At 37.1% G+C, this 26,687-nt stretch overlaps 1 protein-coding gene across 5 annotated transcripts; it reads right to left on the reverse strand.

Annotated features, from left to right (window-relative positions):
* Positions 1-2,167: 2,167 nt before the first annotated feature.
* Positions 2,168-26,013, reverse strand: LOC135639617 (protein CHROMATIN REMODELING 4-like). 5 transcript variants are annotated; one of them, XM_065153457.1, is made up of 13 exons: positions 25,758-26,013; positions 25,471-25,649; positions 24,425-24,684; positions 22,727-22,828; positions 22,247-22,630; positions 21,899-22,117; positions 18,785-18,892; positions 15,876-18,611; positions 12,262-12,419; positions 6,178-6,292; positions 5,436-5,503; positions 4,675-5,359; positions 2,168-4,547 (listed from the first exon to the last, which is right to left on the reverse strand). In XM_065153457.1, exons 3-13 carry the CDS (start codon positions 24,635-24,637, stop codon positions 2,547-2,549), a joined length of 6,789 nt encoding a protein of 2,262 aa, XP_065009529.1. In that variant the 5' UTR covers positions 24,638-24,684; positions 25,471-25,649; positions 25,758-26,013; the 3' UTR covers positions 2,168-2,546. The 5 variants fall into 5 exon arrangements, with proteins under 5 accessions (XP_065009529.1, XP_065009531.1, XP_065009528.1 ...); XM_065153459.1 differs by lacking the exon at positions 25,471-25,649; XM_065153456.1 differs by having other exon boundaries at positions 25,471-26,013.
* Positions 26,014-26,687: the final 674 nt, after the last annotated feature.

A 26,687-nucleotide genomic window follows, 5' to 3' on the forward strand; every position in this document is an offset into this window, starting at 1 on the left:
TCTTCAAGGGGGACAACTAATAAAGAATATACTATCAGTTAATTATCGTTCGACATGTAATCGCTACATAGTAACCAGAGGGGGAGGAGAAGATGGTGGTCACCATTCTACCCATCCGCCCACACGAACAAAGGTCCAAAGTAAGCAATCGCAAACTTCCTTCTTGCCCTTTGTGATTGATTAGAAAGACAATCGCAAGCTTCTTTCTTGCCCTTGATGACTAGACATAATGCTCATCTTCAACATTATAAAGGGGATAAACTTACCTTCCTTGAGAGGAGATAAAAAAGTACTCCAACGTCCACACTTGAATACGTCGAATTACTAATTTGGATGTCATAGGGATCAAATCGTCATAGGGATCAAATCGAAAAACCTCTTTTGACATTTGTCTTCGTGCAAATGACACATCAAGTACTCGACATTTCCGTCTTGGAGGCATCTCGAACGTTCCAGCACATACGAGTTCGGACCATGTCTGGTTGGCCAAGATGTCAATGATATTTTCTCGTAACGTTAGTTATCATGTTTGACTTTTTTTATTTTTATTTTTTTTACAAAGAATAAGTAAAGAAGGTGAGATTTGTGCCGAATATGAAGCGAAATATTAGGCTCGTGGGTGAACTGGCACATGGAAAAATGGTCAATTGCATGTGAAAAAGGGATGTTGAATTTTGAGAGAGAGAGAGAGAGAGTAATAAAACCATAAAACCAACCAAATGTTTGTTTATCGTATTCATGTGACTGAGTTGACGGGGTACACGTATTCTAGCCTATCCATATATACTACATGTTTAGAAGTCAGTCTGATGGAAGAGAAGCTTCGCTCCCTTTACCAGGAGTTACACTTAAACACCACCTATCGTCCTAAACTTACACAAGTATGCTCATTTTTAACATCAACAAATAATTCGTTAGTGCTTCCTCCACGACTTATCGTCCCCATTCTCTCCCATGCATAAATAAAAAGACGATTTGCAAGAGACGAACCGGCCTTCATATCCTCTAATCAACAATTTGCTCATCTCTAACCCGTTTTCTCTGCTCTAAAGACAGTAATAACACGGCTTACGCAAATCATGACACGGATGTTGGGGTTGGGGAAGGGAAAAACGTTCCTTAACATGGAAACAATTCAAGGGGAAAATGCCCCAGTAGCAAAAAATGTTCCCTGACAACCTGAGTGCTAAGATGCCCCAGTAGCAAAAAAAAAGATTCTATTGATGACTAAAAGGTAACAACTTTTCAGATTGCAAACAATTCACATCAAAGTTCTACTCGAGGCTCTTCGGAAACACACGACTATCAACCCTACGGATATCGTGATTTCATGGTGTGCCCTCTTGGAAGATCAAATAGAACACTCAACCCTATACAAATTATCGATAATGTGAGCCTTAATACCTACCAGGTTATAGTAAGGGTAAAGATCAAAATGTAAGATTTGTGGGCTCGAATCTTTGACAGTTTAGTTGATAAAGACCTTTGTCGCAAAGTCCTGAGCTCGAATCTCGCCTTCACCACTTCCTTTTTTGGAAAAGAGAAGATCAAGATGCAAGCATCGATACAACATAATGAAACAACTGAGCCTCGTGATCTAATTAGCAATGATGAGAGTGAAGCAACTCACTTGTGATAAAGCACCGACTCCTCGGAACTGCAGCCCCAATATAATCACCCACCAAATTGGCCTCACTGTGATGTTGCTGCACACGAAACCAGGCTTCGACAAACTGGTTTTGCCATGACACTCAAACCACCTTCAGACCTGAAATAGAGTGGCAAATATGAAGGTAAAACTCATATGATTTGGACACAATAGCAACAAAGCTAAAGGATGCATTCTCTCAAGTATTTAAAATCAACAGTAAAACAGTAGCCCCGACATCATTGTTAGCAGAAACAATGAAAAGTAGAATAGTATTTTTCATCAGATATCTCGGACTATAGGGGCAGTGGCATACTAAATTATAGGTCCACAAAAATATATTAATAACACAGCTATTTTTGCTAATCGACAAGTTTCCAGAACCAAATAAAACAAAAAAGAACTAGGTTTCTGATGCAGTTATAGCTGCCCCAAGAAACACAATTTGAAGCCAGTCTGCACCATGAAAGGGAAAATAATTAATATAAAGGATATAAAGGAATTGGAAAGACCAGATACTGAAGAATTGGATGGATTTCTCCTCTTATCTCATAAATCCAGTTGCTTGAATGTGAATAATGTGCCATATAGAAGACACCACTGAAAAAATTTTACTTAATCCCAAATATTTGAAGTAGATGAAAAAAAATGATCACTATGCAACAAAAGAACCCTTGTACAGCATATATATGAGAGAAAAAAAAATGTAGCATAAACAAGAATATAAGAAACAATGAGGTTGGCAAGACTGTATTTCTTGTATAAAGATTCGAATGATGTCTCACTGCTTTCTCTTGGATAACACTCTTGCTAAGACTTAATACAATGATGGCAGGTTAATGGATCTGGCTCCACAAGCGTGAGGGCAAAAGAGGATGCCAACAAGAAACCAGAATGTTTACTGTTCATGTTCACTTTTATTATTATCCGAGACAGTTTCTTCAGATGACATTTCCTTAAGATTCATCTGGTTAGGCCTACTTGTATCAGACTGAGTTTTACTCGAGTCTCGATTATCTGCCTGACTAGTCTGCTCGGTGCTTAGCATCTTATCCCAACAACCCAATAGTGAATTCCTAGCTGTCTTATGTTTCCCATGACCGTCTTCTAAATCTTCATTTAGTCCCTTACGGTCATGCTTGAATATTTCAAGATCTTTCGACTTGGACATTTCCGTTCTTTGACAGCTAGGGCCAGGCATCTCGGTTACTGACAATCCACAAGGTCCACAAGACATACAAGATTTTACTTGTTCCAAGACTTCAGGACATGCTGCCAGTGCTGAGCCTGAACTTTTTTCTTGTGTAGCAAATGATGACAAGGTTGGTGAATTTAGATTTAGGTTCTGCGAAGTGAAATCTTCATTTAGGTCAGACCTCCCAAGATCAGGTGCAGATTCCATTATTTGTGAAACTGGAGGAATTGTGCCTGGAGAACTGTGATCAAATTTCTCTATAAATCCATCAATATCAGGGGTCAGCTGCTGAAGCCTATCCAACTTCCTTTTCCTTTTCAGACTTTTTCTTGGATCTTGTGGCTGGATTGGCGGAAGGTCTGGGATAGCAAATGGCGGGAATGTTTTCTCTTCACCATAAAGTAGACGAACAGATTGAGCAATTGCTGAAACAGTTGGGGGCAGTGTCGAGCATAACTCAGGTTCTGGTGGCCTGGATGGTGGGATATTGACAGCCTCTCGAAGCCAATGAGGCAGCTTGTTTGTATTTGAGCTACCAAAAGCAATAGAATTATTGGAAGAAGAGTCGAGGAAGGTCTGCTGCTTGTGGGGATCAAGGGTCATGCCCACGTTGGATTCATTAGAATGAACTTTACTAATGGAATCATGTAACAGATTCTGCAATTTTTCTGAAACACCTGGCAAGGGAAAATTCTTCATAGCACAATTTTCATCTTCATTCTGTTGTAAAGCAGAACTGCTAGGGTGATTCATACTGAGACTCGTAACCAAGTTATCCGAACAGGGCATATCAAAGGGCAAACTAACTCCAGGATAAAAGCCCCCATGAAAACCTGATCTAGGTCTGTCATTTTTCCATGCTGCGACTTGTGGACACTTCTCATCAATTCTACTATTGTGACTGAATGGATCAGTGCATGAAAAGCTAGACTTAAAATCACCACAGCCCAATTGAATGTCCGTCAGGTCTGAGAATGATTTCGGCCATGCACTCCCAAGACCAGGTAACTGGCCTCCAAGCAGAGCCCGAGTCATCATGCCATCAGAGATTTCAGGAAAAGATAGAGGCTTTGATGATTTTGGTGCTGAAAATGCTGGTGTATCAATTATCTTTTGCTGCTCTTCTGTCCATCGTAAAAATAAATCTTCAATAGTTCTATATTTTGAGAATCTCAATTTGGGATCCCTGAGCATGGCATCCCAATTACCCCTTCCATGCCTACGAACACCAATCCAAAGAGCATCAAGTTCATCTTCTGACCATGCATCTGCTTTTAATCTCTTCTTGAACAACTTATTTGTTGCAGACTGGGTTCGCATCATTATGTTGTCAAGAACTTTCTGATGGTTTTCTGGTAATGATGAACGCGTGCCTGGCATTGGACCTATATCGAGCCTTGATTTTAACTCTGTCATCTGCTGTTTTTGCTTCAGGGAATCACTCAGCTGTTGCCTGAAATTGGGTAACACTGGCATATTTGGCAATTCCTGGAAAGAACTATTTATGTATTCCATGGTTAATGACAAGCTAGGCAAGAGATCTGAATGTGGCTTCATCAAATTCTTTGGTGGTATTGAGAACTTTGGTGCCATATTAACATCAAAAGTTAAGTTTGGAAGGCCCAGCTTCTCTTGGAATGAGGTGAATGATGAACTTGAAGTTTCGAAAATGTCGAGAGGGGGTCTTCCAGATGTAGAAGCAGGCTGCGTATAAAAGCATCATCCTATTAGATTCATAGTAGTTATACGTTGTCTATCCTAATATATAGAAATAAAATTTAACTATTCTGCAAGAGAACACCAATTTTGGAAATAAAATAAAGGACCATACAGGATAAAATGGAAAATAGCCATCAGGTATCATATTCTTCAGTTTGTGATGCAAGGAGTCTCCAGATGCTTCAGGCAATATAGATGTGCTGGCAGATTTTTCTTTGAGCTCAATGTTCATATCATTTGGAGGTCTAGAACAGGAAGCAGCAGGCAAGGGACATTCTACATTTCTGCTACTTATTCGTCTTTGCCCATTGCTTGATGTTGATAGCCTCAGAGGGGAACGGAAGTTACGGGATGATGAACCAGCCTGACTAGCATTAGGAGCACATAGTCCTAGAACGGGTAGAAGGTTGTTAGAAGGCAATGAAACTGCATTGTTTGTGCTTTGCAACTGATTTCTAGGCAAAAAAAAGTCTGCAGAAAGACTTCCAGGAGGTCTAACAGAAAGATCCAAATGATCACTATGAAATCTTTTATATCCATGCTTTAAGAACTTTCCCAATCTTGCAGGAGATTCAGTTCTTTTATCATCTAATGGTTGGGTTGATGTATCATCCTCCTGGTCGATGGTAACAACCTGCTCATTATTGTCATCTTGGATCTTCTTTTCTAAGCCTTCGGCTTCATGGACAGATTGAACCATTGACTGAGTCAGCAATTCAGTTCTGTCTGTTGAATGAGAAAAATCAGCAGTCTGCCTCTGGGCAATACGTTCCTTTTGTCGGGCACGGAGCCTAGCACTGTTTGGGGAAATTATTAACCATGTTTTCATATTAAACTGGCTAGAAACAAATGCATAGTAGACTTGAAACTTACAACTTCTCCTTCAAAGCACGTCCTGCATGTGTATATTCATGTTCTGGCTCCTCCTCTTCGTTACCACTCTGATATTTGTCATTTGGACAAAGTATGAGTAAGATAGTCATATAGATATTCTTAGCTTGAATATATATGTACATAGACACACAAACCTAAAAACTACAAAAAATAAAGCATGTGGAAGTGTGCAACAGGAAAATAAAGCCTCCAGTGTACAGTGATGACCTCATAGTTTAAGTAGTAACTATAGAAATGATGGAAGTATTTTAACACTATCGTAAAGCTAACATTAGCTGTGGTGTCATGTCTCACTTCTATCTTGCAGCATTGTTACTAAAAATAGCAAATAGATAATAAATAAATGGCATAAAAATATATAAGTAATATTGTAACTTATGCATAATAAACTAGTTACATAGGCAGCCTTCAAGAGTAGAAAAATTTTCCTTCATGCAGTCGATTGTCCTATCAGAAGTAGCTAAACCAGGGAGCTGATACTAAATATTAAGATCTCAACCAAGTCTTCTCTGGATTGTTACTAGAACACAAGGAAAAAAGGGGAGAAATTTGGAAAATATGACCAGGTCTGGTTTCAGGAAATTGACAGGATACTTCAATTTCATGGTTATGTTTTACCATAAAAAATAAGAAGTCTACTCAAAATGGTCATCACCAGAGCAAAACATAAGTATCAACCATAAAATTATCCAAATGGAACATTTTAAATGAAACAAATTACCTCACTAATAGTTTCACTTGGTATTGAAGCAAAGCTTTCCTTGTAAGATACTGCTTTTCTCAAGCGTTTTCCTCGACCAAGAACTGCTTCCTCCTCAAGCTGATATTTTTCCCACCTATGAACCACATAAAGATACAAGGTCTGGTTGTCATATTTTGAGTACTAGGTCAAAGCATCTGGTCAAGTTGAATATGATGAAAACAAATTAACAATGAGCTGATAAGTATTGTAAATATTCAGGATAGAGCAGCACAATTTGAATAGTTTCTTTCACAGATATCCCACAAGTGTTAGCAATACAGCTGCGTGTCCGTTACTTGATGTGACGATTGGATAAACCCCAAATTGAAGATAAAGAGACAAATTATATGGCCATGAGATTAACGGATTGTCTGTTAACAGATTATCTTTATTTTCATTGTATGAAACAAATGTCAACAGATTGTCTGTCAGCTGCCAACTGGGTTAAAACAATACAACTTAGCCTCCTCTTTTTTGTATCATAATCTGTTCCCCCAGCACGCGAGTGTTGGCAAGGTGACATATAGGTTTATCCTCATGGCATGTACAAATGTCAACCACTGACCAGCATAGCAGCACAAAATGAAATTTAATACCTTAATTCACCAGAAAATTGACATTTGAAAAACCCTAAATGAACTACTATCACTACGTGCACCCATCTCATATTTCAAGTAACAAATATCACACCAAGTTTTGGAATTAAAAATCATCAACTCAAGGAAATGAAAGAAGTAAATCATCTCAAATAACTTATTACGTATATAAGTTGTTAACTGCAAATTTTTGCCAAAAACGTGAAGATCAAGAATGATTACTTGGGCATCTCAAAATGTAACCCATGGGTTCACTTGGCTACAACAATGATTCATAGAAAAGTCCTTTTATTCTTGCAAAGGATTAACCATATTTGAGTCCATTCGGACTTTCCATAGGGGGCTAAACCAACCCCATAAATAGGTTATACAAGTCAAAGAATTATTTATCCTTCATAAAGTCAATGAAACTAAGACTTCAATATGTTCATTAAATTATTTTGAAAAAATTCCCTTGTTCTTGTAGGAAAAGGAATGCTTGCATAGGCCTATGCTAAATGTCTAGGATTTGTTTCCTCATTTAACTGTAAATTAAACGCAAACTGCATTGGCCCTTTGGATATAGATTAAAGAATGCAGCCTGACAAAATAATTCTCTAAAAGCGCAATCTTTTCCGGTCTGTTTTTCTTAACAATATCAAAGCTGATAAAGGTATATCAATGCTCTTGATTGGTACCTAGCAGCAACTTGAACCAACAACCCAGAAAGGTCCAAGCTACTTAAGTATAAGGGCAACGAGAGTAAAAATCCCAAAATGAACAGAGCATGTGTCTGATTATAAAGGAAAACAGACATATTACTTCATCAAATAAAATGTCTAACCATAGCACAACATTCCAAGCATAAATTTACAGAAGAAGATAGCTGAGTTATTCCTAAAACCATTGACAGAGACAAGAATAATAATCACACTAAGCTCAAAGGTGATTCTTATGACAGTTAAGATGAGATAATAAAGCCCAGTTCAAATTCTCAAGTTCTTTCAGACCAGAGCTACATATTCCCTTCGTTCACATTAAGATGTAACTCTAATGACCAATGAAAAGAGAACTCATTCCTCAATAATGAATCAAACCCCAGCAGTAAATGAAAAACATTTTTCATTCATGGTCTTTACAAATTTGCATCAAGTAATATGTAGTGCAGATGTACAATGGAAAGCAGCAGTTTTGGAAGTGCATTAATTTCATTTATGACAGCAATTTAAATGCAATTGAAATGTCTACTACAGCCATAGAGGTTTTAATTTCTAGTTCTACCAAGGATAATTAGACCATAGACATGGTACGGCTTCATATATGGAATACGGCAACAGTAGTAACCAGACGGTACCATACCAATCCAACGGTGTGCCAGTGCACAAACCACACCATTGTTATTGACATATTAAGAAGGTTTTTAGTACTTCCAAATTGGTGAATTGATGTATTAAGGCATATCAAAATGTACCTATTGCTGCATGCTTGTCCAGTAAAATTCTAGCATGGGAATTGGCATCAGTGTTTAAAGCCTTGACATGGGGTTCGACAAGCTTAAGGGTCTGATTCATATTTTAATTGAAGTCCTTAACTACGACCTTCGTTTTTGAAATACTAGGTCAGTTGAACCTTAGTAACGGGCAAACAGACTTTGAGCTTATATAACATACTGTGTTTTTCTAAAAACATGTGAGCTTCTCTTGGCAGTACTAGCATAAATTATTTGCCAATTATCATAGCCTACAGCCTCAGACTTGAATCAAAATGCACTCTCATCTTCCTCAATTTGTCTACTAGTCATCATTGTGTGTCAACCACAAAGAGCAATGCAAACTGAGAAAGTTATTTCTTACCCGAAATTACAACCTTAACTAATTATGCCTGAATTTCTAATCCTGGCGTTCTATGTTGTTCGGCTCTCAAGGGAAGGATGACACTCCAGATTTTACAGAATATTTTACAGTTCACAGTATATTTTATAGTTCAATAGAATTTCTAAAGCATGCATGGTTGATGAAATACATACTCAGTTTTATGTGAACACGATCTATAGCATCTATACATTTAACTTTATAAAAAATATAATAGTTGAAAACCAAAATGTCCATGACTGTGCCCTGAAATTCTAAAAAACTTATGAGGCTTCCAAAGTACAACACAGACTGCTGGTTGAAGAAGGGTCAACAACAATCAATCACCACAAAGCAAATTTCTATCATGTTTAAATTTAAATGTTACAATGCACGAAAGCAAGCATTCAAATATCAAGCTCGCTACCAGTTTCTTACTACTGATTTGATGCTCATTGTAAACTTTGGAACCTCTCCCAACAGCATGGGGCATAGTCAGAACCTGTTTGACCCTAGATCAGATCTTTGGGCCACCAAAGAGGCCAAAAGAAGAGCCAGACCAGCATGGTACAGCTTTCTGGTAAGACTTAAATGGCCCAGGAGCCCAATATCATATTCCAGCAACAAAGAGCTTGTAGTGGCCCAGCTCAGCAATTGCCAAACATGTTGGGCCCCAGTCCTGCTCTTAGGAGACACCTACATCGAGTGGGAAAAGAACAAAAGGCCTGTTTGGTTCTAGAAGGAAAAGTTCATACAGGCCTACTTAGAGTTAGTGATGTAAGAGCAATTTATTTTGTGTTATCTGAATAAATTTTATTAGTTTAGAGATATTGTGCATATGTCATAAGTTGACAAATGACAACATCTACTCAAGGCAAAAATAAAACACTACAGAAAAGAGTGGAAGAAATCAAGTTCATTATTGATTGAAAATTGCAAATCTTGATTGAAGATCTTAAAGATTCAACTTTACAAAGATGGAAGTCTATCAATCAATAATATTATCAACAAAAGGAAGATTATCCTTCAAATCAAGTCAAGAATATTATCTTCTTCGAAGGAAGGAACAGATCATATATTTGATTTCATGTAATTGTAAGTTTACTTATTTCTCTAATTTCATGTGAGCATATAAAAAGAAGCCAGACCATTGCAATACATCAATGAGAAATGGATTCAATAAATTGAGTTCTTTTCCCACCTTATGTCCTAGTGATGCGAGGCCACAAGTTACTTTTTCGATGGAATGATTCCATCATCCACGTGTGAGACATGTAAAGGCGCAAGGCCTTCATCCTGAGAGTTCGCTCCTTAAGCTAGAGTGAGTTTGATAGTTATCTTTTTTTCTTTCTATTATCTTATAGTTATTATCCCTTTATTTTCCTATTATTTTTCAGTTACTATCTTTCTATTACTCTCTTTCTAGTTCCTCTATTATTAAGAAAAAAATTCGTAGTTACTCGTCCTACATCATATTGGTATCAAAACTTTTGGTTTAGCCAAAATATTCTATCATCAAGGTTGATCCATATCTCAATTATATGAACTCGCAACAAGTTTGTATGCAGAAGCATACGATGCAAGAGTAATTTAGTATATATGTTATCTGAATAAATTTTATTAGTGTAGAGATATTTTGCATGTCTTAAGTTGTCACATGGCATCTACTCAAGGTGAAGAAAAAGGAAACAACTGCAGAAAAGAGTGAAAGAAATCAAATTTGTTTTTGATTGAAGATTGCAAATCTTGATTGAAGATCTCAAGGATTCATCTACTCAAAGATAGAAGTTTATCAATCAATAATATTATCAAGAAAAGAAAGATTATTCTTCAAATCAAGTCAAGAATATTATTTTCTTCAAAGGAACGAAGATCATATATTTGATTTGATGTGATTGTAATTTTTTTATTCTTGTACTTGAGACTATGAAAAGATGCTTGAACATCGTAATACATCAATGAGAAATAGATAAATGAATTGAGTTCTTTTCTCACCTTGTGTGTTAGTGGTGCAAGGCCACAAGTTACTTTTTTGATGGATAGATTCCATTGTCCATATACGAGACTTGTAGAGATGCGAGGCTTTCATCTTCGGAGTTCGCTTCTTAAGCTAAAGCGAGTCCAGTAGTTTTCTTTTTTTTTCCAGTTATCTTCCAGTTCTTATCCCTTTATTTTCCAATCATTTTCGATTACTATCTTTCTATTCCTCTCTTTCTGGTTCCTCTATTATCAAGAAAAGATTCCTTGTTACTCGTCCTATATCAGTAAGAGTGAAGAAAAAAACATCTTTCCGAAGTATTCCTAGTTCAAGTTAAAAGGAGAGAGCTGATTAAGCCGCCTCATATAATCCTAGTGGTGTCTAATAGATTTTTTTTTTCATTTTGCAACAGTTTTCAAATGGATTTTTTGCCACTATTTTTTGTTTTCAGTCCTATTACAGGTTAAATTGTTGTTTTCTAAGGTGAGAAAACTTACCTAGCTACTAGGAAATTTTAGAAGTCTCCTTTTCAAGAATTTTACAAGGTCACAAGATACAGAGTCATGTAGGGCTAGCCTCTTAAATAGGAGTCCAAATATTATCCCTTTCATTGCTTATATAGATTAAATTTAATTTACTTTCATTTTCTCGGTTGGTAGTTTGGAGTCTTGTTTTCCTCCAATATAGAAAAACTCTTGTTAGAAGAGGCATATCCTATCAGTTAATCAAATTGATTAAAAATAAAGATGTCATAATTTTCTTAAACTAAATATTTCTGAATTCACAGGTCTTCATATTAAGCCTAAACCAAATGTCATTTGCACTACCATTTGCCCTCAAGCAATCATGAAGGAGTTTTGGTAAGTGAATTGACAGTGCACATGAATTGAGACCATTATCAATGACAAAACAAGAAACATTGACATGGTAAATATTTTAAGGAAACTTCAGAACAATCAGATTAAGTAGCTAACTTATCAGTGTCCCAGAATTGGAGAACTCAAGTACTGCCAAGCTTGCCACATAACCTGTCTGCATCCCACAAGACCTAGAGATGTTCCAGGTATATGAGAAGCCGTTTTTCTGGTGAAAACCATAAGGGTCCGTAAGAGAAACCTTGGACCAAGACTAGCAAGCAATTACACAAAAAGGATGCTAAGCACATTCCAGATAAATATTGACCATCACAACCATATTAATAGCTTTTGAATACATTTCTAAAGTAAAATGCCAATATTACAGAGGCACCAAATTCAAATAATAAAATTTCTGCATCTTTGGTATTATAAAGATCTAAATGCAATGTTTCCATTATCCAATTTATACCTGCGAACATCATTTCACATCTGCAACCAAGAGCAGAAGAGACAATTGACACAAAAATGAGACTACTTTTTTGTAAAATTAGCATTGTCATTTAGTATATCACAATTTTATCATCTTTGTAAAATATTGCCCCAAAAAAATTTTAGAATGGTGAAGGTTGGATCAAAAAGAAGATGTATCTCTTATCTTATACATAGAAAATTCATCCTGTCAGACTCCCAGGTACATATCTATTGTTTCTTGACAACATGGCTAAAATCATATCAAAATCACTATACAATAGCCAGGAAAATGCTCAGAATTAAAAAAGGTATATTATTTACAGTATACTGACCTAACACGTAAAAGCCTATCCCATTCATTTTCCTCAGAGCCACCAACTGCAGTATCTTCCTTTGCTTCAGATATTTTCTCACAACCATCAACAGCTACACCAGGTAGCAATTGTGACCCATCTGGTTCTTCATTTGTATCATCATTCCAATCCACCGACTGATAAAGCAGATAGTAGCCAATACTTTATCACACGGAAATAGCATTAGAACATAATAGCACTAAATTAACATAAGATTCTCAAAAAGGGGTACCATACATTAAGGCCAAAGGAATTAAAAGAAAATATTTTTACAGATTATGATGCCAAGTAAAGAACAAAGTAGTTGGTCTATAAGTTAGTTATAGAAAAGTGTACATACAGAAAGACAAGGTGTCCTCAAGTGAAATCACAAATGATGTATATCAAAGTCAAACCAAGAAGTATATTAATGTGAAAGAAAAAAAACCAAACTCATTGAAGCCAACATTACTCCTTTCAAAGCTTATAAATTGAACTTCAAAAAAACTAATTTTCCTAATTAGTTGCTAAATTTTCTCTTTACATATTTTAAGGCATACTAAAATCATACCAACAGAATCAGGTTGTTTCAAAGTAAGCATAGTTCAATTTTCTTTCCTCTCAAAATAATATATAATGCGTACTAAATTGCTCCTCCAGCAAGAAAATCAATGGAGTTTCTTCTAAAAGTAGGCCCAGAATATTATGCACTTGGAACTCTAAAGAAACACAATAAGGTTTAACACCATTGTTTTGACAGATCTGAAGGGGCATCAAAAAGCACCATGATAAAAGCATAAGAAGTTCCCTTCTTTAACGGTGTCTTATTCTATTTGTCAAAAATCAAGATCCTCCAATGATAAAAGGAAATTGAAGATAAGATGAATGCTAAGAAAAAAACAACAAAGTTGGATAATAAATTAAGAAAACAAGAACCATGTAAAAAGATCCTCAATTTCCTTCCAGCAATGGATCTATAATCCAACATTATTACAATCTTTTTACGAGACAGTCATAGATCCATGGATTTAAATTTCAATCATACCATTTAATATGAATGGGTATTTTTCAGTTAATTGACCAACTGGTACATGGACCAAGCGATTTTGTCTCATCTGATTCAGAATAGTGCTTAAGCTTATTGTTTTGGACTTATCGATGAGTGAGCAGCAAAACCTACCATCCGATACTCAAATAGACGATGTTTTTTGTTTTTCCATTTAACTTACCTACCAGCTATCTACCCCTCTGTCTCTTTCTCCTCCACACTTATCTCTCTCTCTCTCTCTCTCTCTCTCTCTCTCTCTCTCTCTCTCTGCCTCCTCTTTTGCCTACACCTCCTCATCTCTCTCTCTTGCCTCCACCTCCGCCGCCTCTTTGCTAATCCAGCTGGTTTAGTATCAATCCATGCCGACATTTGGTTTACTGTATGAAGTTGATACCAAACCAGTCTGACCGCTACCCAATAAGGACACAAGCAAGGACTATTGTACCATCCAAAACGATACGAAACTATCGGTATGTACTGGTCCGAACATGGGCCAGTACATGTACCCTCGTCGTTTCGAGTGGCCAGGTTAAAATAATATAAAATAGAAAAAAAGAAGAGGTGGGGTCCATCTAACTTGGCATTAAAAATGAAAAAAAATTAGGGCTCACGAACATGAGCCCTCTTCCCATGTAGGACGCTGCTGCCGTCACCACTGCCCCTGCCCCTGCCGCTACTTCGCCATTGTCATTGTTCCTTTATCTTCCCAAGTACGCTCCCACCTCTTCTTCCCCTCCTCTTCTTCCTTCTTCCTTCTCCTCCACCACTTCTTCTTCCTCCTCCACCACTTCCTCTTCTTCCTTCTTCCTTCCTCCTTACTCCTTTTCCTCCTCTATTCCTCCACCACCCCTTCCTCTTCTCCCTCTTTTTCTTCCTCTGCGAAACACCATTACATACTGATGTACCTTGTGTCAGTACACTCACTCGACAAATCATTGAAACGGATCCAGTACCGGAAACAGCAAACCTTGGACACAAGTTCAAGATTTTGAACTATACTTGAAAGTTGAAACTATAAAACAAAGGTTAATTCACAATACTTGCATACATATGTCAAGCACGTGCCAAAATTTGTTGCCTCCGAGTAACATAACGTTTGCAAGAAAACTCATGCATCAAAACAGATAAACAAGGTGATGGTAAGTGGCTTGGTGCAAATTTATGATGCTAAACTCCAGGACAAGTATGCTCAGCAATCAAACATCACACTTCTCAGCAACCTAACGACCACTACTTGAGCTTTTGATTGTATGATGTGCAATTGAACAATTAGCAACTTGGGTGCAGCAATATCTTCTACAAGGTTACTTGCCATTATTTGATCTTTTACCGAGTTGGAAACCAGAAAATAGTTCATATCTAAAAAGTCATAATTCAAAAGGGTTAAATTAATCCCTCTATAAATTTTAAAAAATTCAGTGTTTAAAATAAAAAATTGAAGTGAGAAAATTTAATTTTGCTTGTTACTGGAAGCTCTTCCTACTAACATGCATCAGAAAGTAATTGTAACAAATCAAATGCAAAGAGTATTCAAATTTTCTTATTTACCAATGCAGAGGGAGAACAAAATAATGAGAAGGAAAAAAGAAATAACCAAAAAGAAAGAGTTCATGAAACATTTCTTATTTATTAATGCAGTCCACAGCAAAACAAACAAGAGCAAATGAATTAGCAGAAGTTTTATGTGGAAACCTGCCTTTTCCACCTTGTTTGAATCACAACATATTGTACACATTTGGACATAGTATCTGTATTTTTCCATGTATAAATAACCATAAATATACACCTACAGATATCTCAAAACATACACATATACCAACCCCAGACCATATCACAAACATACACCGATGGATATCTCAAAAAATTCACATACACAAACCCAAGTACATATCAGAAGTTTCAAAAGGTGGTGAGGCACTGCCTTCAGAACAGATATCTAAGAAGATACTCTAGAGTAGCATCAGATGAGGGTTTAAATCTCAGACCGACACCAGTTTCAATAATCTACTAGACTGGTATGGTACTGATGTACAGGAAGGTATACGGACACAGACAGTCAACTACCAGAGAAAATAAACAGTAAATAAAAATAACATCAATTCTTGCCGGATCATATGGTCAGATGTCAGTCCTTTGTTAGATCGGTAATTACTAATCAGTATGAACCTTCTTATGCAATAGAGAAACCAAAAGTTTAGTATCAAATTTGCTTCTGATCATGGATTTCCATATCTAGGCATACCACCCAATATTGAGTGTTCTGTATCAGTCTGTTGTATGTGGTAACATGCTGTCCCAAGAGTAGACCAACAAAGCGTTGGTCATATGATTAGCTTGTCATTGGTTGGGTCCCATGCTGATGGATATATACCAGTCCGTTCAAGACCAATTGTCTATGGTACTAAGCACAAATGAGGGTAATATTTACTTAGAAACAGACAGCTTTCATGGTGAAAAGGCAATAACAAATGACAAAAGAGCTATTGAAGACTACTACAGAGAGAAACACATATAGCACACAAACATTCCAAAGACAAAACAGTGTCACCCAGAAAGTTAGACTTACCTTCACTGAGCCAAGCATATTGTTTTCAAGATCCACATCAGTGCTTTCAGAAACTGATTGTAGATCAGAACGATCAAGAAGTTTTAGAATAGCACCTTCATCCCAAACAATCTTTGTACAACCCTCGGTACATTTATCTTTGTACACATCCCCCAAACCTCCAGTCCTCCTCCTATGTTTATGCTCATTATCAGGAACAGCATCAAGTTTGCTGGTAGGGGCTTCTTTTGCATCTTGCCCATTCACAGCATCAGAATCACTGAAAAGCTCTCCGGCTCCCCATCGAAGAATGTCCTCCACTTCCTTCTGAGATTCTGACTTATTCACAAATAGTTGATCTAGCATCAATTTCTTTTTAGCAAGATGTAAGATGCGCTCCTCAACACTAGCACGTACTACAAGCCTGTAAACCAGAAGTCTCTTTGATTGCCCTATTCTGTGTGCTCTATTCATAGCTTGTATATCTGCATGTGGATTGAAATCTGAATCATATATGATAACAGTGTCAGCAGTCGCCAGATTGATCCCAAGGCCACAAGAACGTGTGGACAACAAGAACACAAATCGTGTTTTATCTTGATTGAAACGAGCAATAGCTGCTTGACGGTCTGCCACAGGTACTGAACCATCCACCCTTTCATATGTTTTAGGGCCAAACTCTATAGTTAGGTAATCCTCAAGAATATCAAGCAACTTAGACATCTGAGAAAATATAAGGACTCTGTGTCCTTCCTTATGTAAAATCTTGAGCATGGAATGCAATAAAGTCAGCTTTGCTGATGCCTTTATCCGCATTTCATGAAGGAACTCCATGGAACCAGATTCAGGTTCAGTTCCTGGAATAAGATATGGATGATTACATACCTTCCGGAGTTGCATCACTATATTTAGCAATGATTGCTGTGCGCCACCTTTTCCTATGTTCCGCAATATCTGATAATTTTTTGTCAACATTGCGCGATAATATTCAGCCTGGATGGAAGTCAATTCAACAGGAATTATCCGCTCAGTCTTAGGAGGAATATTTTGCATAGCATCTTTCTTGAGCCTTCGAAGCATATGTGGTGCAACAAGTTTTTTCAACTCCTCCACCTTTTCTGCTGTTGTAAGATCATCAAACTTCTCTTCAAATGCTGCTAAAGAGGGGAATGCAACGGGTTGCAAAAAGTTGAGTAAGTTATACAACTCGCCTATGTTATTCTGCAAAGGAGTTCCAGTCAATAACACACGGTGTCGAAAAGAAAATGTATTAAGCAAACCAAAAAGTTTACTACTTGAGTTTTTCAAACGATGCCCCTCATCAACTATAAGAACCTCCCAAGGGACTCCACGTAGATAAGAGAAATCAGCAAGTACCATCTCATAAGTAGTCAACAAAACATTGAACTTGTATGACTTGGATAGCTTATGTGATTTTTTAGGATTATTGGCATGCCATTCATATTGACGTATTATGGATCTCGCCTTTGCACAGCCATGATACTCCACAACATTCAAACGTGGGGCCCACAGTGCAAACTCAGCCAACCAGTTAGGCATAGTGGAAAGAGGTACTAATATCAAACTGGGTAGCTTAGCCTTAAACTCAAAGTACAAAGATGAGATAAAAGCACATGCAGATATGGTTTTTCCAAGCCCCATCTCATCAGCAAGAATCACATTTTTATTCTTAAACCAGCATTTGCGTAGCCAATTAAGAGCTTCTAGCTGATGTGGAAAAAGCAATCCGCCTTTTAGCACATTTGGCTGCTCAACAAGAGGAAGAAGATCTTGGCAGTCACCTTTTCTTTGCTGAGAATCATCATTAATATCCTTATCAAAAGTCTGGGATTCTAACCGTTTCAGTTCATCTACCCGATGGGCTGATTCCTTCATTACAGGTTCATCTAATCTTTCCCAAGTGCATTCATCATATGGAAGGCCACACCATTTAACCAAAGCTTCATTTATACCATCCTTACAAGTTCGAAGGGAAATAACACGCTGTGGTATCTTCCACTGTTCCTCACAAATATTAATGATAGCAGTCCCATATTTAGCTTTATAATTCTCCAATTTTCTTTTGGCCAAAATTTTCAATTGGGATTCAGGAACCCAGGTATTATGAGTGTTTGATTGCCCCACCCATTTAACAAGAAATTCATAGATAATGTCATCATTGTTCTCATTTCCTGAGTCCTGCACCATTTCTACAGTGATTCTACTTTTATCATTATTGCTTGGCTGTGTGTCAAGAACCGATCCATCATCACCATTTGAAACACAGGAAACAGCTAATTGAGAAGGTCCAGTCTCTGTATATGAATTACTCTGCTTGTGTGCACTGATAAGATCTGAATCTTTTGAATTTTCCATACAAACTTCTAGAGCAATATTTGCTTTATCTAATGGAGAATCCTTCAGAACCACAAAATTTTCCTTTGTGATGTGCTCATCCTGCAAACATTCACTTGTTGGAATATTATTCAAAGATCCTTTAGATTCACATGATTTGTCATTATAAGCCTCAGTTAGAACACGTTTTGTGTCCTTTATTTCAACTTCACATTGATTTTGACACTCTGTCAGCAACTTGTCATTGTTTCTGGGACCATTCAAACCATAAGGCGGTTGTCTACTAGCTGGGCTCCCTGGATTGTTCTCAGAATCAGCAAGTTCCGAAGAAGTAGGAGACCTTATTGTTTGGCTAGACATCTTGGTGCTAGCTTGGAGACGACAACCCAGAATGCGATCAACCTATCAAGGAGAAGAATGGAAATTGAAACAACAAAATCAAGATTTTACTAAATAAGGAATTAAAGAAGCTTAAAAATTATAATCCTTCGTAATCAAACCTAAGGACAACCTGAATGTCGGAAAAATTTTAGCAATTGTTATTGTTGTCCACAATCATGAAGGATACATAGTACCTGTTGAACTCCATCCCAATGATTCCCATGATGTTTTGTTATCTTATGTGCTTGCATGCTTCGTTCATCTAATTCTTGTGATGAGCGACTCGCTTTTTCAGTTGATATCTGCATATTAAATAGAACAATGACTGCACGAAATGATATTTGACTACCTAGCACAAAAGCCTTCTGTAAGAATGAATAAGGTACCAAAAAGAAAATGAGTGAATCTATTTTAAATATCAATTGGCCTACCAAGCTTTGGGCTTTAAATTCTAACTATGCTAAAGAATTCAAAATTTCTTATATCTTTAAAAGCTTACGAGGATAGTGGAAACATAGGTTCAATCCTCCATCATGGAGATTTCTGTAGGACACTCATAAAAATCTTCAGCAGTGGACAATATGGAAATTCATGAACTCCAAAATCTTTGAAAGATTTGATTTAAATGTTAAGGGCTTTGTCTAGGAATATTTCTATTGGTTTTCTTTGTGTAAGATGGGTGTGAACAAGAGGAAAATACTGACTTTCTCATATCTTGTTTTCACTTTTCTGCCCAAAGACTTTTCTTTTAACTGAGTATAATGTCACTGTTCCTTTCCTTTTCATCTCTTTTCCTTTGTCTTTTTCTCTTCTTGCCTTTGCACCCTTTCATTTCCTCATGAAGTGAGATTCATATAGGTTTGCCTACCCTTTGCCTCAAAAAATGGACCCTCCCAACATCAATGCTTCTCCAAGTGTCACAGCATGACCAATTTGCAAAACTCAAATCAATCTTTGTTCCATTAGTCACTTCTAAACAATCTTCGAATTCTGAACCTTCATTATATGAATATTGAGCTCCAGCCTAACATCTTCAATCTCTTGATTGACAATTCAATGGATTTTTTTTTCCTTGCCCTGATATCCCATTTCATGATTAATTCATCACAAACTAAAACACAACATTAGTAATTTTTATATCGATTCAACACTTCATCAGGAGGCTACGTCAAGCACAGATACCAATCTAAATGAATGTAAGAGTTAAGACTACTAAAACTGAAAAAAGAGAGTACCTTAGAGCAAACATAGTATTCACAGCTTCTGAGATAAGAGAATGGATATACAAATAAGCAAGAATTGAGAAAATGAGGGAGCATAAAAAAATGATGAAGAAATAATTAAAACGGGCCATCCTGATACCAACTTTCCTGCCTTCAATAATAAATCAGTTGTGTGCATCATTACTACAGTGAATTAGTGTGTTCCCTTTGAGGCTTGCACTATAGACTACCAGATCATACAACAACTAGTAGATTGTCTCCTCCTCCGAGGCTTAAAATATAGAAGTCTAACAGATCATCTACTTTGACACCTCTTCAGTGATTGTCCTTAAATGTGAAAGTCAACTGCACTCGATGGTACTTGTGGATGGTTGATTGCTAATTATGTCAAATTAGTACTTTCATAGCCCTTACAATACTAACAATAGATATAAACCAAGTCCAACTTATACCATTATCAATGCAGACCCCAGCTTAATTTGTTCAAACTATCCAAAAAACCAAACAAGGATAAACCTATGCAGGTGATCTTGTTGTGTAAATCTAAAGAAGCATCTTATCACCGAAGAGGTACTAGTCTGTCATGGCAAGAGAAAGTAATAACTACTAAAAAAACAAGAATGCAAAGGACAGAGGGACTTCAGGCGCTGGTTATCATATCAAGTCCTTGACTAATAGTTAGAAATTATAACTTCAATGTATAGTCTGCAAATATGGTTAAATTATTCTGGTCGCTGGTGGAATGTCAGAATCTTGAAGTTCAAAATAGTGACAGTTCTTCTATTTTAAAAGATCCAATCACAAATCTTTAAGAAGATACATTCTAGGGTACTTAGTAGTTAGTACATAATACTATATGATTTAGTACAAAATGTACAATTTGTAATATGTGGTATTGTAGAAACCACAATTGACTTTTGTTTTGGAAAGCTATTCTTTATATCTTATCATACAATTTATTAATCATTTTTAATATGAAGATAGCCACTTAAAAAGTTGTAACAAAAGGTGGACGCCAGATTTTCAAGGGTATGTCCATGGTCCATGACAATGTGCTCACGAGAGAGAGAGAGAGAGAGAGAGAGAGAGAGAGAGAGAGTAGCTGGATGAACAAGATTACTATCTCTAAATTCTTGTGATGGCTTCAAATTTAAAAGGAAACACAACATCCAGCTAACAGAAATATAGGAGGAAGGAGGGGGGAGGTAATAATGGTTGCAGTTTAAGCATCATTTGATATAACCAATAAAAAATAAAATATGGAACCACTTAGGAACAATATACCTTTCCAATAATAAATTTTAGAATTTGAACGAGGTTGAATAGAAATATCTTTCTGTATGTGATCCTAACAACATTACCCTAGTGATAAAAAATGTAAAATCATCCTGAATACCCTACAAGACAAATCAACATACCATCAATATCAAGAGCATAATCTATTCATGTGATCTCAGATATACCTCATATTTATCAATTTCAAATGCAAGGTTTATTGATTTGCATTCAAGATTCATAACATAAAAAACATGATCATTCTCAAGGTTCTGAATACCATACCATACTAGTGTACCGATCAGCTATCGATACGATACGTACCAAACTGTACCAAGCGTACCGACATATAGTACACTAAAGTATACCAATGCACTGCCCATACCGATCCTTTATCGGGCCAGTACATACCGTCCGTACTGAGCGGTACGGTACGGTATTGCAAACCATGATCATCCTACACATGGTAAATTTCAAATGCAGGATAATGTTACAGATATACCTGCATTGAAATGCAGGAAATTGAAAACACAATCATCCTCAACACGAGGTCAATTTCAGATGCAGGATAATATCACATATGTATACTTGCATTTGAAATGCATAACATTGAAAGCACTATCATCCTCAATAAAAGGTCAATTTCCAATGCAGGAAAACATTACATATATGTAAATACATTTGCAGATAGCCTAGATATAGAAATATCCATGCAAGAGGTAGTTGAACTTTAAATAAAAAGGATCAGTTACCAAACTTTTTAAAAATGCTATCGGTTATCCATCATAAACATAGAAACATAAAAATTACCTCATACTGCTCTTCACCAGCAGAACTGCTGGCTTCTTCCTTAGATGCAGAGTTCTGCTGATCAAGAGACTTGCAGTTTTGAAGTGACCCACCAGTACTAAGACATGTTTCCATAGATGGCTCATTACTGACAGCTGTTGAAGCATCCTTTCCTTTTTTGGCTATAGGTTTCTTCTTCTTATCTGTCATACTAGGCTTTTGCTTCTTTTTCCTGGATTTCTGAGTGGAGAGAACAAATGGAACGATAAGTTTTTCTTTTTGCATGTCCCTCTTATACACATCAGACTTTTCTTCAGAAAAACCTTCACTATGATATTATTTCAGAGTTTTAACAAGAAAATGTGCTACCTCATGAGAGCTTGTTTTCCGTCGAAATGATGAATCTGACTTCTTAGTTTTATTATCTGTTGCTGCTAAAATGCCATCTTGGGGCCCACCTTCACACAAGTGGCTTGATTTTGGGCTGACTGATTTATCATGTCTAGATGAATCAGACTTCTGATTTGGAGTTCTACGAGAAAATGTAGCTTTTCCATTATTAGTTCTTGGAACAGAGTTTCTCTCTGGAAGTGTTGCCTTGTCATGGACTGGTTGTTTGTATAAAATTGTGGGCTTTCCAAACATGCTCTTCATTCTTGCGCGTCTTAAATAAGGCTCTGAATTATCTGATGTTTTTATGTTAGCCTTCTGCTCAGAGCAGTTTCGGCAATGCCACTTCCCAGATGGGATACGCTTCGGAAGGGGAGAAAAAATACAGGAATCGAAATGAGTACTTCTTTAAACAAACAATGATCAAGCAATCACATCACAAGGAACTACATGAAATACCTTAAGTGGGGGAGTGAGACATTCAAGGTGATAAGTTCGAGGACAGCTATCACAACAAAGCAAATTGCCACCAAGATCACATACAACACACTCAAAATAATGCTACAAGAGTAAAAGAAAAATGAATTAGATGGTGTGATGGAGAAGAATGTCTCAAAAATGTTTGAAAATAATGAAATCCAATTATTTTTATGTGAACTTGTATCTTAGGATTTTACTAAGACACCAGCTAGATACTTTAAGGTCTACTCTATTTAGTGTCTGAATAGGTTTTGTATCTTTGTATCAGCCGTCAATACTCCTCAAAAGAGATGTGCTGCTTGTTATGATGGTTTCCCGTTCAATAATGATTTTGTAAGATGGAATAATCAGTTTGGCTAAAAGCTGGTACTCAAAAACTTCATGACATCCATTCAGACAAGTTCTTCTTTTAGTAAAATGGAAGTGTCACCTAATGTAAGCTGGTACTCAAAAGCTAAAGACATCGATGCAGATGAAGTTCTCGTGTTAGTAAGATGGAAGTGTCATTTGATTTTGACGTATTAGTCATATGCTCGTAAAATCCATTCAGCTAAGATTTTCTGTCTTGTTTTTAAAGTTGCCTAATATATGAGAACCTCATATGGATGCATAGCCAAGTGTCTAATCTGGCAAGTAAACATAAAAAGATATGGGAACACGTAGGAAAAGAGCGATATGACAAAAGGTAAGCAATCTCAGAGTAGCGCCATGATGTTGAGCCAAAGTTAAAAATAGGAAATAAGTAAGAAGCCTTAGAATCATAAAGATATCCAATTCTAATATTGGTATGTAATTAAAAATCCACTAATGATAACTATGATAGTTATAGAAACACAGGAGTCTCATGTCAACAGAGCCACAGGTCCATAACAGGGCAAACTTCTAAACCCAATGAAAGATGTATGAAGCCTTCCATCTATACCATCAACTCACAAATAGAAGGTGAACATTGCTGTCATTAGTTGCTATTTTGCAACCCATGTGACCAAGATTTGGGTTACAGAAATGGCGTATTTGCTCATACGGGTGAGGCTACATAATGTTGACCCTCCCCACACTCTGTGTTGGTACGGCTTGTCCGCTAGGCCACCTTGTTTAATATAGATGAACAATATTTGTTAGTAGATCCAGAACCGTAGCACATCTAATTCTACTTATAATTAAACAATATGCTACAAACACATGTCAGATGGTGAGAAAATGTCATGCGTCTCCAGCAAGATAAAGCTAAAAAAAGGAGAGAAAAAATCTTGTTTAGTTCTAAGGGAAATCACAATAAAACTATGAACACTCACTAAAAAATATAAAATGTCATGCCTAAAAAAGCATTCTCAGTAACTATATATTTCATGTACGTTAGTCAAATCCTTTCTGAACGAATCTGAGATTGATTTTTATAGTTACATTAAACTCATGCATAATATGAATCGCTTACATATTGTTCCATTCAACACTCTGACAATAACTACTTTACATGTCCTGATACACTTCATTAAAGAAAAGATTAAGAAATCTACTGTTTCAGAAAAAAGCTCAGGCAGCGATTTAATAGCAGCATAATATCTATCTACAAGACCACGACATACAATTAATAAAGCAGAATAAGCAGGTAATTACTGACTGTGCATAAATAAGTGCCAGAACAAAATAAATATTTAGCAAATAGAGATATCTTACCCCATCCTGTCCTTTGATCTTACGAGCAAGTCTAGAAACGTGAATGTCACCTTTCTTCCTCTTAGCGGCATTGTTCAACAGGGATTCTGAAGATCGGGAAGTACTCTCCTTTCCATTTGAAAGACCCAGCCCAGACGTTATCCTTTTCCTCTTGCGCTTCAAGAGCCAATTCCTATCTATCATGTTATCACGCGAAGAGCTTTCTTCCCTCATAATCGGCGCCTATCGTTGTCATGCATCAAAGTCCCATGTAAAGACACCTGACAACAGGCAACTAGTTGCTTGATCAGCTCAGCATCAACAATAATTCATGGCACAACACACAAATCACAAAGACTGTGAAATAGAAAAGCAAGAAGATCTAAATATATAGGGATATGTATTCAAGTTTGTACATAAATGTGTGCCGGGATTCTATCAGCATTCAACTCAAGCAACAAAAGCGATAACACAATAGTAAAACAGGATCAAGATCTTCCTATCAGCAACTAAAACTTTCACAGTCACATGTGCAAAAAGAATATGATCCCTTCCAAAAGAAAATGAAAGGCATATGGAAGCAGCTCAATGTTTTTGTAAACAACTATAACTGCTCATGGGGAACTTTCCAAGATATCTCATGGTACCATGCAACAAGAAGTTAACCCTCGAAAGAGTCTAATCTTTCTTAGTTCTCCTGGATGTCCACATTTTCACTTTAATCGCCTGCTACTTCTTTTATCAGTGCCCGCAAACATCTATACTTGGCCGAAAATCCCATCTTTTTGCAAAACAGATTTCCAGAAATGGTAACAAACGCAGCAGACTGGGGCGGTTTCTTCACACATCCAAGATGAGTGCCGCAAAACCCAGAGGAGGTTCAACGATGGAAGAACCAAGAAGTTAAAACGGGAACTTTTTCCCAAAATGGAAAAAGTATCCAAGCCCAAGAACGAACCATTCACCGGCAAACAAATCTCTAGCGGTGGGATAAGAATGATCAAGAGCACTGGGTCGGAGAGAATAAATGAAAACGAATGAACAAAATGAGGAGATCGGAGAGCCACCTGCGGTCAGCGACAAAAGCGTGTGACCAACACCCCAACCATTAACCACAAATCGGCCGTGAGCTGGTGGAACAGCGACCGAAACCGATCCCAGCCGCCAGGTCTGGCCGACAGGCGCCGCCTCCCGATCGAGATCTCTCCCCTAATTCCTCCCCCAACCCGTGCTTCACTCCTCTTCGCTGGCGGTGGTCGCAAGCGAGGACCGTGACAAGAAGGAAAAAGAGAGGAAACCCAAAGGCTCGGGGCTTATATTGTACGGGAATCTGAAAGAGGAAAAAGATGCTCACACCGACTCTCGAGGACTCTGGAGGAACATCATATCGTCCCCCCCTCTATCTACGGCCGCGACCGTGCGTCAGCCCACCAGGGACCAATCAGCTTCGGACACGTGCACGGACCCGCGCTAGAGAGGGAGGGAAGCGTCGATCGCAGCGCGTCACCGCCGGTTCCGGCGGTATAGCCGGCCAGGCGCCGCACGGCGGAAGTCGCCGCCTCCGTGGACGAGAACGGAGACCAAAATGGTGGCTTCGCGTGTTTTCTCTTTTCCTCTTTCTCTCCCTCTTTTATCCATCTATTTATATATGGAGGCTTCGTGTCTGTGTTTCTCTATTCAATCCCTCTGTTTCTTCATATACGTACGCATATACGTATATACATATATATACGTATATATATATTCTTGGGTAGTAAATTTGAATGAGATGGTGCTTCTTGAGAGTTGAATCTCGTTCTTTTCACCCTCTTTGATGTTTCTTGTTTTATTCTTTCCTTTTTATATATTTTTTCTTTTGTTTTTGCCAGTTCATAGGTTGAGAGAGATGAAAGGGAATGTTAGAAGATGCTTATAACAACATGAGACAGATTTGATCTTCATCCTTTTGTACTCTTTTAATATTATAACAAAAAGATGCTTTAGATTTATATGGCAAAAATATAATTTTAAATTCAAGAAAATGCAATTTGCATGACTGACACATAATTCAAAAGGTGTGAGCATGAAAATTATGATTTATTTTTTTAATGAAATTGAGGGAAAAATGACGGTGATAATTTGTGAATACTGAATAGATGATATAAGCATAAAGAACTTGAGATTATGTGTCGACGTGATTTTAATATTTACCTAAAATAAAAAATGCATGCATATATCAGAACTCGAAATCTTTATAATCTAATTTAACACTTATATCAATTTTGTTGCTTTTTAGAGCTGTTGT

This window comes from Musa acuminata, chromosome BXJ3-6, assembly GCF_036884655.1.
Source record: "Musa acuminata AAA Group cultivar baxijiao chromosome BXJ3-6, Cavendish_Baxijiao_AAA, whole genome shotgun sequence".
Lineage (NCBI taxonomy): Eukaryota > Viridiplantae > Streptophyta > Magnoliopsida > Zingiberales > Musaceae > Musa > Musa acuminata.

Excerpts from the sequence above, each read along its gene's own strand:
- LOC135639617 (XM_065153459.1), bottom strand. The coding sequence starts at position 24,637 with ATGAGGGAAGAAAGCTCTTCGCGTGATAACATGATAGATAGGAATTGG. Across the intron at positions 18,893-21,898 it reads CTGGTGAAGAGCAGTATGAG|ATATCAACTGAAAAAGCGAG; the intron begins GTAATTTTTATG and ends TTTAATATGCAG. Across the intron at positions 5,504-6,177 it reads CAAGTGAAACTATTAGTGAG|AGTGGTAACGAAGAGGAGGA; the intron begins GTAATTTGTTTC and ends GACAAATATCAG.